The sequence below is a fragment of the Melanerpes formicivorus genome, unplaced genomic scaffold (assembly GCF_026170545.1).
Source record: "Melanerpes formicivorus ecotype bairdi unplaced genomic scaffold, bMelFor1.0.p_v2 SCAF_39, whole genome shotgun sequence".
Lineage (NCBI taxonomy): Eukaryota > Metazoa > Chordata > Aves > Piciformes > Picidae > Melanerpes > Melanerpes formicivorus.
In genome coordinates this window covers 2,306,690-2,326,293 of record NW_027142391.1, presented here as the reverse complement: position 1 = coordinate 2,326,293, position 19,604 = coordinate 2,306,690, and the positions used below count along the sequence as shown (strand labels likewise).

At 52.3% G+C, this 19,604-nt stretch overlaps 1 protein-coding gene across 2 annotated transcripts in view; it reads right to left on the bottom strand.

Moving 5' to 3' along the window:
• The window catches only part of LOC137451091 (Golgi integral membrane protein 4-like), a 28,868-nt gene extending 10,918 nt beyond the window's left edge, over nucleotides 1–17,950 (bottom strand). Inside the window, exons 1-6 of one of the 2 annotated variants that reach the window (XM_068158259.1) lie at nucleotides 17,248–17,950; nucleotides 11,055–11,129; nucleotides 9,750–9,799; nucleotides 8,867–8,920; nucleotides 5,063–5,213; nucleotides 4,231–4,313 (exon numbers count right to left, since the gene is read on the bottom strand). In XM_068158259.1, the coding sequence (XP_068014360.1) occupies nucleotides 4,231–4,313; nucleotides 5,063–5,213; nucleotides 8,867–8,920; nucleotides 9,750–9,799; nucleotides 11,055–11,129; nucleotides 17,248–17,434 (600 nt within the window). In that variant the 5' untranslated portion in view covers nucleotides 17,435–17,950. The remainder of the gene's footprint in view (nucleotides 1–4,230; nucleotides 4,314–5,062; nucleotides 5,214–8,866; nucleotides 8,921–9,749; nucleotides 9,800–11,054; nucleotides 11,130–17,247) is intronic. The other variant, XM_068158258.1, reaches the window with a different exon arrangement.
• Between the last annotated feature and the right edge of the window lie 1,654 nt (nucleotides 17,951–19,604).

Here is a 19,604-nt window from a genome sequence, read left to right as displayed (position 1 = left end):
AGCAGCCACTCTTTTCTGGCCAGCTGTGCAGCCCAGAGACACCACTAAAGAAAACATACTTTATATGTGTGAAAGAGGAGACTGGATGGGGTGCTTGGTGCCATGGTTTGGTTGATTAGATGGTGTTGGGTGATAGGTTGGACTTGATCATCTCAGAGGTCTCTTCCAACCTGGTCTGGTCTACTCTACTCTACTCTGTCCTAAAGGCTGGAGGTAAACCACAACCATTAATGGCAAGCCCAAAGTAGCCTTCAACTTTTCCTCCAGGCTTCATGGACATTCTGCACTCCCCTTTGCCAATCCTGACTCTTCTTTTAGTGCCTATCTACCCTGCAAGGACTGACCCATGGCATCAATTCTTTCCCTTGACATAACTCTTGCCTTTTGATGATCTTAAAGGTCTTTTCCAAGCCAAACCATTCCATGATTCTAAGGATTGTATCCTGGGTCTTGTCAGGTGTGATTTCCCCCTCTCCTCCTGTGCCTCCCAGGGCAGCTTTGTTTTCCTCCTGTGGAGGCATTTCTCCATGGATGTGCTCAGCTCAGTGGGGCTGGCAATAATTGGCATCATCCTGCTTTGACAATTCAATTTACTTTGCAAGACAGATGGGAATTGATTCTTCTGGACTGCTAAAGCAAATGCAACACTTTGCTCTCTCTCTCTCTCTCCCTGCTGCAGCTTGTTTCATCCATCTCCAAACCCTGAAAAGTAAGGCTTGAAAAAGCCACTCAGGAAAAGCTCTGCACTCCTACCCCAGCTATTTATAGCAAAGTGAGGTGGGGGAAAGCTTTTCATGTGCCTGCCAGAATACCTGGAAGTGGACCAAATTAGGCACTGGGCAGAGTAGGAAAGCTTCCAAGCAGCAAGGAAAGTTTTAGCAGGAAATTAATTCCTGAGCAGGCTCTGCTGATTTCAGTTCTTCCCCCTGAAATTTGACCTGAAAATTAGCATTAAAACAAAGACCAAACCCAAAACACCAACCCAAACAAAACCACTCAGCAAAGGAAAAGGAAGCCAGAAACACTTCGTGGGATGTAGCCTTAGCTAGCAGGAGATTGCTTCCAGTCACAGAATCACAGGATGGCAGGCATTGGAAGGGACCTCTGGAGGTGATCCAGTCCAACCCCCCCTGCTAGAGCAGGGACACCCACAAGAGGTTGCCCAGGATGACACTGGCCAGGTGGGTTTGGAATCTCTCCAGAGGAGGAGACTCCACAATCTCTTTGGGCAGCCTGCTCCAGGGCTGCTGCACCCTCAAAATTTATCCTTAAGTTCAAATGAAACCTCCTGGGTTGCAGTTTGTGCCTGTTGCCTGTTGTCCCCTTGCTGGGCACCACTGACAAGAGCCCAGCCCCATCCTCATGACCTCCACCCTTTAGCTCTTGCTGAGCATTGATCACATCCCCTCTGGGGCTGCTCTTCTCCAGACTCAACAGCCCCAGGGCTCTCAGCCTTTCCTGCTCACAGAGCTGCTCCAGGACCCTCAGCAGCTTTGTAGCCTCTGCTGAGCTCTCTCCAGCAGTTCCCTGTCTCTCTTGAACTGAGAGGCCCAGAACTGGACACAATAGTCCAGATGTGACCTCACCAGGGCAGAGCAGAGTGGGAGGAGAACCTCCTTTGATCTGGTGACCACACACTTCCTAATGCACCCATGGATATCATTGTCCTTCCTGGCCATGAGGGGACATTGCTGGCCAGATGGAAGCCTGTTAAGGTGGTCAGCCCTCTGGGACAGAAGCTTTAGACTGTCCTCAGAGCACAGGCTCCCACATGCTGTTTGCAGCCCATCATGGGGAGCTGTGCTGGGTGCCTCCCTGCCTCCTTTTGCCTGGCAGAGCAACTGATGTGACAGCTCCTGCAGGCTGGGCTGCTGACATGTGCTCATTTCCCAGGGATTCTAACATGCTGTCTAGAATGCAAATCACTCCTCTAAACTTCCACCTGCCAGGAGGAGGCAAGACCTACAACAGGGTGAAATCTGCACTCCCCCAGTGCAAATCAACACTGCAATGAAGAACTGCAGTGCCTGAAGGGGCTACAGGAAAGCTGGAGAGGGATTGTTTACAAGGGCTTGCAGCAGTAGGATGAGGGACAATGGTTTGAAACTAGAGCAGGGTAGATTTAGGTTGAACATTAAGAAGGTCTTTACTGTGAGGGTGGTGAAACACTTGGAACAGCTTGCCCAGGGAGGTGGTGGTGGCCCCATTCCTATAGACATTCAAAGTCAGGCTTGAAGGGGCTCTGAGCAACATGATTTAGTTGGGGATGTCCCTGCTGACTACAGTTGGGTTGGACCAGATGTCTTTAGAGGCCCCTTCCAACCCAGTGCATTCTAAGACAAGGAAGCTGGGAGTCTTTGTGGGTGTTAGCTCTAACATCTGGCATCTTGCCCCACTGAAGGCAGACACAGTCCCAGCCACCTCTCTGTCCTGAAACAGCTGATCAGCAAACTTAAAGATGCAACACTAAGGCTCATTGTCAAAAAGATCTGAAGTACTTTCCAGAGAGTCATTGGGACCAAGCCCTGCCACTCTTCAGAGAGCCAGGAATAGCAGCCAGACAGATGGCTGGAGCACAACTTGGTTGCAGGACTGCCTGCTACATGCAGAGCTGCGTCTCCCACACCCAGGGCAGATCCTTTCCCTCCTGTTCGCTCTTCATTCTGACAAGAGATGGCAGGGATCTGATTCTTGCAAACTGAAGGGGCCAGAAGATTAAGATTGGCAGCACAAAAGCTGCCACCACCACGTTTCCCAGTCTGCAAGTGCCTGACTTTGGAGCTTCAGCCATCTCTAGTCAAGGATTTGTTGGTTGTTTTCTTTGTCAGTGATGTTCAGAGCACACTTGAACTGCTGATTGCTTGACTGCAGCACAGCCAAACAGCACTTTAAGGGCTCTCTGCTGAAGGGTAATTCAGACTGGTCCTACATGGTGTGCCAGATACAAATGCACTCAGCATTGATCCAGCAAGAGAAAAGTAGGAATCCATCATGACAGACAGAGGACCTTTGATCAGCTGGCATCGACCCAAGCTGCAAGTGGCACAGGGCTGTCTGATGGGAGCTGGCTGGGTCTCAGTGTTGCTTGAGAGCAAGCTGTGGAGCAGCAACATTAGCAACTGCTTTGAAAGTTTGCCTAGAAGGTCCAAAGTGGTGGTTCTGAGGTTGGTGGTTGGACTCAATGAACTTAAGAGGTCTTTTCCAAGCAAAACAGCTCTGTGATTCCAGGATTCTCTGTGTTTTATAGCAGGAGGTGTGAGTGCAGGCTTGCCATGGGCACTGCAGAAGCTTGCCCCCACTGCTGTTGCAGTTCCTGGTGTGGTCTGGCTGGACTGACCCTTACAGAGACTAGAAGCCTGTGTTTAGTTGCCAGCAAGTAGGCTGCAGGCAGTACCCCTGCAAGAGTCCTATCAGCCTGCCCTAGCTAGGTGGAGGAGCAGGGTCAAGAAGCAGCTGAGTGGTCAGACAGGATTAGGAAGGCAGGCAAGTCAAATGCACTGACAGTCCACCTGGGACCCCTCAAACCACATCTGACATGAGCCAAAGAGCTGTCAAATGACAGCTGCCTGCAATGTCAGTAACCTGGGCTTCCTGCCTGGAGCAGCTCCTCATCTGTGGGCTCTGCCATGCCCTAGAGCCACTTAGCCCCTGCTGTTTTGCAGGGCAGAGCAGGCCAGAACTCAAGACAAGCCTTGTGGAAGTCAAAACCCCTCCACACACACTCCCAGCTCAAGTCCAGCATCCAGTTCAGGGGACAAATCAGTTGTCAACAGCATCTCACCACAAGCAGCTAATTGCTTCTGGGCTTATCCCATAATCCATGGGAGTGCTTGACAGAAGGCTGTTAATTAACACCAGAAAAGGCTAATTCAGCCTGGGACGTGACTCTTAGAGGGTATTTACAAAGCTGCTTGTGTCTTGGCTCAGTGTAAGAGCCTCAGACAGACACTCAAGACATTAATTCCTCCCACTTCTCCCAACACACCCTGCATTCTCCCTTCTCCCACCGGCTTGTCTTGGGGCACCTTTATTCTCTGCTGCTGGGCCAGATTCCAGGAGGATATTGCCTGCACAGAGCTCATCCCCAGCACCCACCAGCACCGGTTTAGGAGCTCCCCACACTGGGATACAGTTGGTAACTAGGTTATTATTTACAGAACATTGCATGGTGCACCCAGACCCCAGTGGGAGAGGGTCCCATGTGGCCACAAGCACCCCACAATTGGCTACCTGGGCGTTAAGGAGCTGAGAGTGGACTTCCTGGTGAGCCTTGCGGAGAAGCTTGCTCTCTTCTCTGAGTTTATAGACTGTGTCTGCAAGGGAAGAGAAATTGGCTGAAGAGAGCTGGTTCTGCAGGTGTAGTATCTCTCCTCCTCACCCTAAATTCCTCTTGACCTCACAGACCTCTCCAAGCTCAGGAATTGAGCTGGGGAGCAGCCAAGCGCAGCCAAACCCACACCACTATTGCTTTCAGCGCTCAGGGGTCCTGCCCAGCCAAGGAACTTCCTCTTCTCTGGCTTGTCTCTGCTAGCTGCTGCTGTCAGGCTCAGGCTCTTGCTGTGCTATCAGAATCTTTGTTTCTGCATTCCCCTTACTCTTGGCAGCTAAGAACATCAAGCAGTGCTCACTTGTCCTACCTCTGCTGACTGGAAGGTTGGGAACCAACTACAGGAGAGGTCTGTCAGGTTCTCCTGAACCCACAGCTGATCCAGTTAGGGTGTTCCTTTCTACTGCACAGAGAAGCTGCCTCTTGAAAGGCTGCTAAAAACACAAGCCCAGTGGTCTCCCTCTCATGGAGTAGCTCCTCCACAGCATTTTCTGCCTCTCTCATCTCCTCTCAGCTCACTTGGCCAGCTGTAGCACTGCCCTTGCTCCTGCACCCTCACCCTGAGGCAGGACAATGCTGCAGCTGAGGCGTGGAGGGCCAAGGCAGTGCACACCCACACATGTGTCCCCCTACAGTATCCACAGACCTTTTAGGGACCTGTAGAAGCAAAAGTGTTCCCTCCTGGCCTCAGCCTTTTCCCTGCCTGCTGTATTCTCAGCTCCCCATCACACTCACCCTGCAAGCTTGTGACTTCAGTGTCCTTCTCCTGCTGCAGCTGGGCATATTTCTGGCTGTGGGTCTCCAGTGCCTTACGATGTTCCAGTTTCAAGCTGTTGTGCTGCAGCTGCAGGTCAAGCAGCTGCTTCTTGACATCTTCATGCTGATTCTGAATATGAAAAGTGACAAAGAGTCAGTACAAGGAGAGGAAGAGTAATTTCCAAGTGCTGCTCAAGTGCCTCTATTTAATAAGTGGCTTGGGGAGGCAGAGGAGATGCTTATTTCTCCAGTAAGGTAGATGGAAATCCCAGGCAGAAGAAAATTTGGTGCTCAGCGGCCCAGAGGGGATGCAAAATGCCAGTTTAAACTCTGCTTTGGGAAGCAGTTTGGGAGGTCTCTTTGGGTGCCCCTAAACTGGAAGCAGAATGTGGGGGCAAGTCCACTCCTGCCTGCAAAAGAGACGGAGGCTCTGGGACACAGCCAAGAACTACTCCTACTCCTTCCCAGCTTCCCTGCACACCCTGCTCTGTGGGAGCAGTGCAGGCTGTAATACTTGCAGCCATCAAACCAAATGCCTGGGAAACACTGCACAAAGCCAAGGTCCTTTCCAGAGCCCCAGACATGCTGAAGGCCATCACTGCCTGCAAGGATAGCCCCCACGGTGCACACAGGCCAGGCTCTGCGTGCAGGTGTTGCCTGTCGCTGTGGGGACATGGACAGCTAAGCATTCAGGTTGTTCCCTCTGCTTGGCTTGCTTCCTGGCAGCCTGGCTGCTCTCCCACCCACCACTCCAAGCTGCTAGAACAGGAGGAGACCTTTTGCAAGGGTCCCACAGCCTCTCACACAGCGAGATTCTCAGAGAGCCCACGTTCTCCATCACAGCCTGGGGATGAAATGCCCGGATAACAAAACTCTCACAAGACCACAGACTGTTTCAAGCAGGCCAGGAACTCATCAGACAGAAGTGGGTTGAAGAGCTGTTCTCTTCTCCCCTCCCCTCCTGCAGAACCCAAGAACAAAACACGCTGAGGCATCCTTTTGGTCCGACCCACTGAACCAGAATTCACCTCCTGGGTTTCTTTTTGTTCCCATGGTAACCTAGAGAGAGTCTTTCCACATTCAGTTTGTCAACACCAATTATGTATGCAGATTGATGGGCTCACAGGTGAACCCTGGCCCTTCCACACAATAGCTCCTCAGGACTCAGGCAGCAGTTCCAGCCAGCCTTCCTGTAAAGCAGAAAGAGATCTTCTTCTTTCTTTCTTTTTTTTAATCAAACCCCCCCAAACCTCTAAATGCTATTGGTGACTGCATTTATCCCCAGTAAAACCAAGCATCTGTGGCCTGGCCAATTCTCCCCTGAGGCATTTCTCCTCCACAGAAAACAAAAAGGGGGGAAAAAAATGGGGAGAGAGAAATAATTCTGCTCCAAAAATCCATCCAATGCAGAGGAAGAAGCTATCAGCATGGAGAGGTCCAGAGAGCAGGACAAAGAAGAGAGACAAGGATGTCAGGTTAATCAGATCAGCAGATCAGGAGGGGAAAGAAAGAGAATAAAAGATTCCTGCTCTGGCTTTCAAAGGCATTAGGTACTTAGAGCTCTCATCAGAGCCCCTGGCAGAAAGCACTGCAGAGGAACCACATCTCTAAAATCATGTAGATACTAAACACTTCAGAAACCACCAACATTAGCAAGTGAGAATTGATTTTAACCAGAAACTCCAAGCAATTCTAAGTCCTCATCAGCTCAGGTCAATTAATTTCTCTCCCATGTTCTGTGGAGCAGGCAATGTGTGCAATGTTTCTCCCCAGGCTGCTCACAGCCTGGAAGTAGGGAGGGAATACTCAGCCTCTGACACCAGCAGGAAGCTGAAGAAGAGATAAGTGCCCTAACCAAGGTCACACGAAGCACCTGAGGTCCAGTCCAGCTCATTAAGCACACAGAGCATCCTCACCCTCAGCTGGTGTCCAAGGATGGCTGCAACCAACGGATGCAAACTGCAGGAGGAACCTAAAGATGCTGCTTTGCTGTAGCTGCAGGACAGGAGGTCTGGAACGTGCTCTGTGTAAGCAGAGCATCTCCCAAAGCTTGGTATGCTGACAGCCCTGAGGCAGCCAAGAAACTCTGGTGTGCAGAGCTGCCCATCTGACTGGGATGCCCTTCCCTCCTCTACCTCACAGAAATGCTGTCTGAGTCACTCAGGCAGAAACTGCAAGCACATGAGTGGTGTGCAAATCGTGTGCCAACGCAGCCTGGGGTGAGGGAACCCAGAGAGACCACGCTGCCATGAGCTGTGTGCCTGCCCATCTCACCCAACACGGCAAGAAGGGGAGCTCAGATCATTCAGGAAGCCAAACAATCCTTCAAAAATCGGGAGTCCTTCAACTCAGCTACCACACTGCAGTCCCCAGGGCTGGCCTTGGCTTGCAGCAGCTGTAGATGCAGTTAAAACAAAAACAAACCACCCCCAAACAAACAGATCATTTGTGTTTCCCCTCCCCAGTCAAAGGAAGCAAGGGAAAGGGAGCCAGGACGAAATGCTCTGAGTGTTCCCTTGAGACAAGCCAAGCAGAGCTCTCTGCTCAGGCTGCAGTTGCTATGAAGAGGAAGGTTACTACCATGGAGCGTTCCCAGAATCCGCAGTGCTGGATAATGCCCAAGAGACAGAACTGTACTTCCCTTTTCCCCAAGTTTGAATCCAAAAAGGCAGGCAGCTGGAGGTCCAGCTCTGCTCAGGAAACACAACCCAGCGGTGCTGAGGGCTGCTGGAACCCAGCCCTCTTTCTACAGCCCAGAATTAAATTACCAGTTCCCTGCCAAGGCTCAGACTAAAACCAGTTCAGAGCCCACCCCTGCCAGCCGCGCTGGCATCGCTCTGACAGAAAGCAAACTTGAACATCAAGATATGCTGCAGGTAGAGCAAGTGATAAGCTGTGAAATGCTCTAAATCACCCCCCTCCAAGCCTCTCACAGGGACTGGAGTACATTGTGTTAGCCTAAGGGGCATGCTACAATGAATAGAGCCATTTTCACACCAAGAGACCCAGAAAAGAACACAGCTGAACAAGAGAACTCCTGTGTGATAAACTGCACAAAGCCCACCATTGACAGGAGCTCTAGGTGAAGGCTGCAATCTGATACAAAGCCCGACAGAATAAATAGGAAACTCCCATCCAGCTGAATGGGCAGGGAGGAATGTGGATCAACACTGCCTGGCCTCCTCCCTCCCACCTGGCACCAGCGGGAGGAAACCCTTGGGCTCTCCCAGGCACCTCTGGTAAGCAAAGGTTTCAATTCTCCTTCAGGGACTGCAGCCAGAGAAGGGCAATGGAGGTGGTGAAGGATCTGGAGAAGAGGGCTGAAGAGGAGTGGCTGAGGGAGCTGGGGGTGTTCAGAAATGGAGGCTGAGGGAACACCTTCTGGCTCACTACTCCCTCTAAGCAGGCTGAAGCCAGGCTGGGGGTGGGCTCTTCTCCCACGTAACAAGTGATAGGATGAGAGGAATTGGCCTCAAGTTGCACCAGGGGAGGTTTAGCTTGGGTATTAGGAAGAATTTCTTTCCTGCCAGGATGGTCAGGCGCTGGAACAGGCTGCCCAGGGAGGTGGTGGAGTCACCACCCCTGGAGGTGTGCAAAACTCATGGCACATTGGGACCCAGTTTAACAGGCACGGTGGTGTTGGGTTACAGTTGGATTTGATGATGACAGAAGTCTTCTCTTAGATGACTCTCTGATTAATTAAAGTCTCTTCTTAATGATTCTAGGGAGCATTGTTTAACAGGCAGCAGATGGTGAGCACATGAAACCAGTCCCCTCCGTTACCTTCAGTATCTTGTGCTGGGAACTGAGCGCTCCGTATCTGTTCATAGAATCTTGCTGGAAAGGAAAAGATTCAGCAGTGCCATTAGATCCCAGGGAGGAACTCACATCAGCACCTGCCCAGCCAGTGCACCACCTGCACCTTCCCACTGCCCCTTCCCACACACAGGCAGGCGTGGAGCCTGGGAACAAGCCCCCCCAGCGTGAGCAGCAGAGTCTGGAGCCTGAGCAGGGCTGGGAAATGACCCATTCAAAACAACCCAGCCACCAGCTCATTAACTGCACTCTCTTGATTGGCATTCAGAGTGGTTCTCCCCAGTCTTCAGTTCTTTATCTAGGACAGGCCCAGTGCTGGAAGAGCTTTCCACCCCCACCCCCCCACAGCAGGCTGAGCTCTCTGCAGCAGCTGAGGGGGAGGCAGACAGCACCAGAGCTCAGGCTTTCGCCTACACACCAAAACTGCACCATTTAACAAAAACTTGATCACTGCAGCACTTGAGCAAGCCTAGAGCCACTGCTGTAACCAGGGAGAGCTACCAAACTGAGCTCCCCTGAAACAAACCAGCACAGAGGGGGCTGTTCATGCCTTGCTCAGAGTCACATTCTTCCCTTGTCCCCAGGGTGCTTCATGGTAGCAGCAGCATCTCAGCAGAGCAGCTATGAAAGCCAACAGCCACCTGTGCTCAGAGGCCAAGCCCCCCCCAGCAGTAGTGGCACCTGAGAGGGAGCATAGAATCACAGAGTGCTTTGGGTTGGAAGGGACTTTTACAGGTCATCTAGTCCAACATCCCTGCCCTCAGCCTAGCACCATTCTCCTGAACGTGGTGGTGCTAGAAACGTCTTTAACATCACTGCACACACACTCTGAGGGGCAAACCACACCTACCTTCTCCTTGTTGAGGGCTTCCTGAGCTTCTAACTTGTACACTAAAAAATCTGGAAGTGGAAGAAGAGAAGATAACTTAATGAGCTGGAGTTTACCCAGGATCTGGTTTATATTTTGGTGGGCAGAGGGAAGAAGGACCTCAGCCCCTTGCTAAGAGAAAGGCTGCAGCTCAGCAAGCTGGAGTGCAGCTGCTGCTAGGAACCTCCACTCAGTGCCCTCAGGGAGATGGTCACATTGCTCATCAGAGCTGTCCACCTATCTAGACTGCCTTAAATATCCTTCCTTTCCCACTCTCTAGGCAAGTGCACTGCAGACTTCCCATGTTGGCCCACAAATGGCAGCATCTTGCTGTCAGTGAAGCTGTGTAAGGATTTGGGTGCTCTGAAATGACATCAGAAAAAGGAAATCAAAGCTTCTGTGAGACCAGAAGGAATTCATCTGCTGACCTCATCTTTGCTACCACCTTGAAAGGGGAAGGTCCCACGACAGGATGATGTTGATTAGGAGGCTTTATTTACTCACTCAGTCCCCACTGCATAAAGAAGAGGCAGGAATGCAGCTTCTCCCTTAGCTATGCAGCCACACAGCTACAGCCTAAACCTGGATGCTGTAGGTCAGCATTTCCAGCAACACCACAGTGCATGGAGCAGCAAGGAGGAGTGATGTCACCCCACACACCAGTTCTGAAGATAAAAGCCAAGCTATTAAGTTGCCAACAACAATCAGGTGCAAAGAGATCTGGCATCCAAGCACACTGCTGCACTGAAAGCTCTTGTAGCCAGCAGCTAAGCTGTGAGCTTCCAACTGCTTGTTGTACTTTGTGGTCTTAAAATATCCTGCATGCTTTTGTGTATCAGCTTGAAAGGGTCTGCCTGCCTGCATTGTCCAGGCACTGTGGAGTGCCCTGATGCTAATATCATTAACCACTCCCAGAGCTCAGCCTCTGCTGATCACTTCTCTAAGAGAAAAAGCAAAGCAAAGCAACCAACCAAACAAAAACCCCAACCAACCCCAACCCAAGCCAGGTTTGGTTGTCACTTAAAGTGCTCCAACACTGGGTCATGGGAACTGTGACCTGCTGAGGACAGAGGAGAGAACAGAACTCACCTCCCAGCACCTCTTGCCCGTGGGCAACAGACAAGTCAGTGAAGTAGTCTCAAACAAAGCCTGAGCCTCACCTGGGGGGTATTGAGTAACCTCCACAGGTGGCTCTGAAGGCAGAACATGCTTTGGGTGCATGGTGTCCCCCCAGAGGACAGCTGGAGGGTTGGCTGGGCATCAGTGCCACCCATGCAAGGGACTCACCTTCCTTTGTCTTCTTGTGCTCCCCTCGCTCCTTCTGCAGGGACCGTTCCAGCCGGGATCTGTGCTCGTACACGACTAGGGGAGCAGGAGGAGGCAGAGCATGAGATCAACCCTGACACTCATTCCCACCTGTTCTTTTCCCTAAAAGAGGCTTCTCACAGCTCATGCAACCAGGTGCACGTGTGGGCTTCAAATCCTGCCATGGTCTGGGCCAGCAGGTGCCCAACAGGCTTGGGCAAAAGAGTCTTTCCTGGCTGGGATGGGCTGCTTCACTCTGGGTCGAGTGGCTCACAGATAAAGCCCAGAGTAAGCAAAGCAACTGCCCTGAGACACATGCAGACACCTGATGTGCCAGCCAGTGAAAGGGCCAGCTCCAGCACAGGCTGCTTGTGCTTCTTGGTCAGCTGTGAACAGATAAGGTCTGGAGCAGGGTGGTGCCAGTGGGACTAGAGACAAAGGACACTCCTGATACGACACACCTGCCTGTCATCCTGTGAGCAGCCACACTCAGGTTTAGCTTTGGCAGCTGATCTGTGAAGCCTAAGACCTGGCTTTAGTGGGCAGTGACTACACCATATATTTGTGAGCCAAGTTCACTACCAGGCTCAAGAGAGGCAGAGCCTTCCAGGTCATCTGCTCTGTACAGACATCAGCAGCACACATGAGAGACATTTTCTCCCCTTCACAACCCAACCATTAGCTGGCCCTTAGGCTGCTCAGGAAAAGTGAGCCAAGCATCTCCCTCTCTCAGCACAAAAGAACATCTGTACTCTGCACAGAACATCTGCACTCTGCACAGGAGCTGAGAAGGGAGAGGGATGAGGCTGCTTCAGGGTTGAAGCTGCTTCAGGGATGAGGCTGCTTCCTACAGCAGCCACATGACAAATGGAAGTGCCAGAGAAGCTTCCTGATGGATGGTGATTTTAATCCACTCTGATGCCTGAATGCTAACCAAGAGCTTTCCCTGAGTCACAGCTTCTTTAAGCTGTGCCTCACTCTTGCATGTTTCTCTTCTGTTGGAACACAACAAATCCAAGTCTGGTGGCTACAGCAGGACCCTCACAAAGCCTGGTGGTTTTCTTCCCACCTGAAAATGCCTTTTCTGCACAGAAAAAGAACCTCCACGTGGTTTAACTCTGTGATTGCTCGTGCCATTGGCTAGGCCCAAGCTGTTTCAGTTGGAAAAGACCTCCAAGAGCATCAAAAGGCCAACTATCAACCCAACACCACCATGCCCACTCAACCCTGTCCCAGATTGCCATCTCTGCATGGCTTTTTGGTTTAGCAGCCAAGTGCCTGAATGAATCAGGGGGGGAAGCAGTGACAAATGGCTCATGAATTCCTATTGCCACCAGCCACTATCTGCTCCTTTCTCCTTGCTACACTCCCTACTCAACAAAGACATCCCAGTGGAGAAGATGCTTCCCCTAGGCTGGGCCACTTCATCAATATTTTCCTCTGGAGTGAGGAAACTACCAAAGCATTGCAGCAGAGAGATTTGTTTTCAGTCTGGGAGGACTTTTCTTCCCCTGCAGAGCAGACTGGTGAGCAGCAAGCCCATCCCTACAGCTGTCCAAGTGGCTGCTTCGTGACAGCTTTATTTTTAGAAACACTTTTCCTAACAGACTACTCAAATGTCACCCTGAGGGCTTTCCCCAGCCCAGCTAAACACACAAGAGACCGTGGGTGTGAAAAGCCCTGCTCAATGAAATTGTCATCTTAAGAACATCAGCCACTTCCCCAAAGGCTTGTGAGCTCTGAGCACTCCTGACTGCCACAAACATCTCACTTCCTTGCAGCCTTACCTGGCAGAGCACCTGAGGACAAGTCTCTGATGTGATGGGAACCTCACACCAGCAGTAAAAGCTCTGGCTGCTGGGACTGCCCAGCAATTCAGGGGCTCTGCCATGCTCTTTCCTGAGCTTCCAGCTTGTGTTTGCCTCGTTGGTTCTGGGCTTGGGGGAGTTCCCCATGTTGGACTTTCTCCTACAGGCATTTTTTTCCATTTTCTAGTGAGCTGAGTACAGTGAAAGACAGCAGGGTGAGAAACTCCCCCCACAAGTGCAGGCTATCCACCTGTCCAGGCCACTGCAGCTGCAGAGCCCAGGGCAAGCGAGGCAGTCAGCAGCCTCACTGCCAGCTCAGTTGTGCTCCACCACCCAGAGCAGCAAAGTGCTCAGAGCACCAAGGGCTGCAGCCTCCCTCGGTAAAGCCAAGCACTCAGCACAGGGCCAAGGCAAGTAAAGAACTCTTTGATGTGGAAGAGGTCTGCTCAGGTGACCCCAAGCCACCAGGTGCTATTGATCTCACGTAGCAAATCGAACACTAAAGCACAGCACCAGGCTTGTGCTAACAGCCAGAGCCACAAACCCTGACATGAGCACCACAAAGAGCCTTCAGGAGCAGCTCCATATCACAGGCTGCTCAGCCAGAAATCTGGGACACCAAACCTGGCTCTCCTGACAGTTTAATGAGTAAAAGGAGCTGAAGTCACCTCCAGTGACTAGGGGGTGGGGGAAAGCTGCCACCTCTCCTGCCGTTCCTCCAGGTCTCCAGAGCCCAGGAGAGGTGGGCTCAGCTTTACATGAAGCAGGACAGAAAGTAGTCTCTCTACTGATCTTTGTGGTGGAATACAGTAACAGCTCAGCAGACCAAAATGGCACTGTACGACTTCAGAGGACAGGAAGCCAGGAAGTCTTTAACAATTTGCAATTCTAAGAGAGAATGGAGGGTGGTCAGTGTCTAAATCCAGGCTGGAATGCAGCCAGAATTCAACACTAAAGCACCCTCACCTGCTGCCAAACCAGCTGAAAATGCAGAACTTGAAGTGCTGAAACAATGAAAAGCCTTGCAGTGCCTTGTCTTGGGGAGAGAAGAACAGGGCAGGGCTTCCACAGACCCCTTTTAAAAGAGCACAGAAAACAGGGGGCTTGCGTGGAGGGCTTGCCTCACACACCCCAGAGTGCTAAGAAAAACATCTGGCAGGGAGAGTGGAAGGGATCTGTAAAGGCAGAGTGATTCCAGGCTTGAGCAGAAGGAGAGAAAAACCTGGGACTGTTGGCAAGTGGTTCCATTTGACTGCTGCCTGGAGCAACCAGGAGCATGTGCTTGCTCCCAGCTGGCCTGGAGAAGGCAGCAGAGGTGTCAGAGCTGTTGCACTGGCTCTGCTGAAACTACACACCGTGCACAGGTCTTGAGGCCATTTCCATGCCAAGAGCAGATGCTGTGGGAAAAGTCATCTTGCTGCCCATGGCTCGCAGTTCAACTCAGCTCTCAGCCCACAGATCACCACCAACTTCCAGACTGCACTATGCTCCTGCCCCTCTCAGAGCTAATCACCCAGAAGAAGCTTTCTTCTCTGCTGCTCTCCTTGTTAGAAGCCTCATAAGACTCCTGCCAGTCTCCTGCCAGTCACATCACAACTCATCACCTCTGGCACCAGTCAGGCTCAAGAATCATCCAGAGCAAGGGACAAGGGGAACAGAACCAAAGGCAGGCTCATCAGACCTCCCTCTCTGATCCAGAGAGATGGTAAAAGAGAGACAGAATGGGTGAAAGACACCCAGGGGTGAGGACAGGAATGCAGTGCCCTGCTGTGCAATGGCAGCCTGCTGTGGGAGAGAAAACTCCTCCATCCCAGACACCACTTTGGTGTGCCAGGTGACACCTCAAGAGCCACAGCCCTGTGCTTGAGATACCTCTGCACTTCAAGACTTCCATGAGCATGGCTCCTGTCTGCCAATCATTAGGCTTCTCCCACCAGCCACATCCTAAAAAAAGCAGCTTTGCCCTTGTTAAAATCGTTGGACAAGGAAGTGTCTTCTCAAAATAAAAAGGGTCTCCATGGCAACAGCTGTGTTTAGGAATGGGAGGGCTGACAGAGGGTTCAAAACCCCAGCAACAGGCTGTGGCTCTGCCATTCACACATATTTGGGTGGGAAAACTATGATGGGCCTGTCTGGGTTGTTTGCTTGAGCCTGCTGCTCCCAAAAGCAGGGTTCCCTGAGGCTACCACTGTCATCTCCTCCTCTGAAGAAACAGCCCCTCTCTCCAGGAGAAGCAAGAGATGCTGACACACCAGAGAGGAATGTGGGCTAACTTCTGCCCTGCTGAGCTTCACAGATCAGAGTCACAGGATGAGAGTGGAAATGGCTGGGGCTGGGGCTGTGCAACACATTAGGAGCTGGAGCTGTTTGATTGCCTTGAGATAGAGTGAGAAGAAACAGGAACAAAATGTGAGGTGGTAGCAGTGAAGCTCTCCACACCACACACACACACCACGATCGATTCACAAGATTGAGTGGGGGGGTTTTGAAAGCAAGTTTCCTTGAGAGACCAACAGAACACAACCACCACGCTCTGCTTTCCCGGTTTACAAGCAGAAATGCACAGCCCTGAGCACAAGCAGCCTGTGTGCGGTGTTACATTTGCATCAACACCGCAAGGCACAACCAGCAGCAAAGATTTAACCCCCAAAGGCACATGTGTCGAGTCAGAGACCTGCAGAATTCCCCAGCGGTGCAGGCTAGAGAAACAATGTCACTGGGTAAGGCAGCAGAGGTCAGGATGGATACTTCACAGTTGATTTTTAGCCTGAGGAAGAGCTCGGTTTAAACAGCACAATCTGAAAGCACTTGGGTAGAAGGAAAAGTGTTAAACGAATCTCTTGACCTTGAGTCACTTAGCACCTCGGGCAAACAACGTTTTGTCCGTGTAGAATTCATTCGGTGGGCACTCCAGAACCAGCCCCTCCCTCCAGCATCACACACACACATCGGCTGGCTACCTAAGAATGGATTCCCACCGAACCTCTCTACAGGGAGCTCAGCAAATCCCCCCCAGAGACTCCACATGCAGTGTCAGGTGCTGGCAAGGCAGCTCTGGCAGATGCAGTAAGGCTAGAACCACGGAGCAGACAAAGAAGGGAAGAGTTCAGCAATGGGCTGACATGTGTCCTCGGCCTTCCCTGCTGAGATCTCTCCACGGGCTGAATGTCATGCTCCCACAGTCTGACATTTATGTAAGGAGGACAAATGAGGGGGGAAAGGGGAGGGGGAGCACACACATTATTCTTGCCTTCCGGTCTTCTGGCAGCTCCTGCCAGAGGAACCAAGTGCTGGCCAGTGGGGTCAGAAAAACCAGTGCTGCCTCCTCCTCCTCCTCCCTGTTTTACAGGGAGCTCTGTGCTGCAGCATCTATCAGCCCCAAATAAGACTTTTCTAGGCAATCTCTTGAGAAGAAGGTGGGTTTGTTCCCTTGCCAAGGCAATGGGCAGTGTGCCAACAAACTTTGCTAAAGGACCCCCTGCTTCTCCCTTCACTTTCCAGAGATGCTCTGGCGAGCTGGAGAGGGGAGCCACATCTCAGAGCCTGCCCATCCAGCCTCTAAGTCCTGCTTGCATCTTTGCTGCCTCGCATTTCAGATGACACAGGACTGGTCTTTATGGCCAAAGGGAACTACAGGGGGGGAAGAAATGGAACAGACATGGCCCAGCTGAACTCACCAGCCCGGCACACGCCGCTCACCATGCTGCTGTGAGCGGCAGCTCAGATCGAAGGCTGCTGAACTCCAGAGAGCAAAAAGGGGAAGGAAATAGGTGACAGCATAGAAACATGGAATGCTTTGGGTTGGAAGGGACCTTTAAAAGTCACCTAGACCAACCCCTCTGCAGTGAGCAGGGACACAGGATCATAGAATTATTTCAGTTGGAAGAGATCTCTAAGAACACTGAGTCCAACTGTGAACCTAGCACCACCATGATCATTAAACCCTGTTCCCAGGTGCCATGCCCACACATTTCTTGAACACCTCCAGGGGTGGCAACTCCACCACCTCCCTGGGCAGCCTGATCCAATGCCTGACCACTCTTTCAAGTACAGAAATTTTTCCTAATATCAAATCTAAAGCTCCCCTGGCACAATTTCAGGCCATTTCCTGTCACCCCACACCTTTCACTCCATCTTTAATTTTAAGCCCATCCAACCTGATCCTAAATATTTCCAGGGATGAGGCATCTACCACCTCTCTGGGCAGAGGTAAATCTTACAGCTCTTCAAAGCCAAAAAGCTCGCCCTAGCTCCACAGAGGTGCCACCCTTCTCGCTGGGCTGGGCAGGTTCCAAAGCACCAGCAGGTAATGTCGTGAGAGAGGGAAGCTGGGGCAGCCGTGTGCACACAGAGAGCAGGTCACTCACCTTGGAGCTGGGCAGACAGAGCTTCCTGCTGCTGTTTGTATTTCTGGGCCAGGGCTTCAGCGTTCCTCACCTTCTGCTGCAAGTGGTTGTAGAGGAAAACTCCGGAGCCCAAGCATGCCACAGTCACCAGGCAGAAGCCGGTCTGCAGGAGCCCCTTCTGCCTCCTGGAGCACATCCCAGTGCCCATGATGGGGCCGAAGCGAAACGCTGGAGCGCTGCCTCTCCCTCCTCGTTAAAGCATCGGGGTCTTTTTGCACCCGCAGCCCCTTTCCCCCGGCAAATTCGCAGATCCCTCTGCGCGATGCGATCAAAGTCTCCCCTTGGCTTCTTTTTCCAGCCTTCGGAGAAGCGGAAAACGCTCCGGCAGCGTTTTTATTCCTGGTCGCCCATGGCAGGGGAGCGCAGCTCGGCAGCGGCGGCCGGGAGCAGCGGGCGCGAAGCCGACAGCAGCATCCTCCAGCTGCCAACGGCGCCGGGGGACCGGCCCGGGAGGGGGGTAACCGGCGGCAGGGAGACAGCAAGAGGAGGAGGAGGAAAACTTTTGCTTCCCATGTGCTGCAGTGGAGGGAGGGAGGGGGTGGGAAGGGGGTACGGCCGCCTTTGGCTCTTCCCACCTCCCCCTTTGGAGCACCGACCGGAAAAAATAAGCCGGTGGGACGAGCAGCCCTTGTGCCCCCTCCCCGCGGCTTCCCTCGCCGGCAGCCCGAGAGGAAACGGCGGCACCGGGGGCCGGGAGAGCGGCCAGGAAACCGGCGGCGGCATCCGGGCTGCAGCGGCGGCGAGTCCGCCCTCCGCGGCGGGAGGGGCGGCGGCAGCGGGCAGGGCAGAGCAGGGCCGGGCACCGGCAGCGCCCTGGAGCCCACCCCGGGTGTCCCGGAGAGCGGGAGGCTCCCACCGAGAGTATCTGCCGCCTGCCCCCGGCCAGCCCGCATCTCTCCGGGGCCGCGGGGGTCTGAGCCCGCAGGGCGCTGGGGCCAAGCAGGGAGAAGGCATCACTCTGTGTGTGTGACACCCCCCAAGCCCTCCACCCCCAAGCAGATCTGAGCCACCAGCCTCCCACAGAGTTTGTTTTCCCGTTTCTAAACCAGCGGAGAAAGCCGCAGGCACCTGCTGGGAACGGGGAACAGACTGAGGGATAACTGCATCCACAGAGTCTTGGAATCATGGAATGATTTGGGTGGGAAGGGACCTTTAAAGCTCCTCTAGCCCACCCCTCTACACTAAGCAGGGACATTTCACCTGGAGCAGGTTGCTCAGAGCTCCAACCAACATGACCTACTTGAGTGGGTCCAGGGATGGGCCACCTAGCACCCCTCTGGGCAATCTCTCCCCACCCTCAGCATAAAATCTTTCTCTTTAGCCCAAATCTCCCTCTTTTTAGTTTCAAACCATCATCTCTTGTCCTGTCAGGACAGGCCCTGATAAAAAGTCTGTCCCCATCTTTCTTATTCAGCCCTTTAAGTACTGAAAAGCCACAAGAACCTTTCCCTTCTCCAGAGAAGAATGGTAGCTAACAAGGAGGACATCTTCAAAGGATTCCCTTCAAACCTTAAGGCTTTTAAGAGCAGTGGTTTCTTCTTGGGAAGATGTGAGCTGATGAAGACGTGAGGGCAGTGCAAAGAGAGGGCTGTGCAATGAGTTAGGCTTTCTCAAGGTATTTTAGGCAGCTCAGCCTCTCCTGGGCAGCTGCCCTTAACGTGGGCTGTTGTCCTCTGGCAGAACCCAGCTTGTTTCATCCAGATATGTGAGGCACAGCTGTGATGTTAGCAGACAACAGACAGGAACAGGAGGGAACAGCCCTTCTTCTCCATGCCTGGAAGCATTCCAGACCTGCTTCTTTGGGGCTTTGAGCAACCTGCTCTAGTTGAAGATGTCTTTGCTCACTGCAGGGTGGTTGGACTAGGTGACCTTTAAAGGTCCCTTCCAACCCAAGCCTGTCTATGATTCTGTACTTCAGGGGATAGATGAAGCTCTCTGGAAGCTTGCACACATTCTGAGCTTAGATCTACTACTTCAGACCCCCGGGTTTATAATGAATCTTGTCTGCACCAGCAGCCTGACTGTCACATTGGCTCATCTCTTATCTGAGCTCACAAGGAGACTTCCTCCGGAATTCTGCCAAGTTCCATATTTCAGGCATCCAGGGAACAAGCAACAATCACACCAATTAGTTCTTCAGCAGCAATTCCCCTCCAAGAACCCTGCACAGCTTTAGAGATGTTCATCAAATGAGCTTCACTGTACTGCTGAGAAGTAGCTGGATGATGCCATTCCTGCCTCCCTCATCTGCAGAAGGGAAAACTGAGGCAGAGCATTCCTGCAAGGCTGTGATTTATCCAAGGTAACCAAGGGCTTCT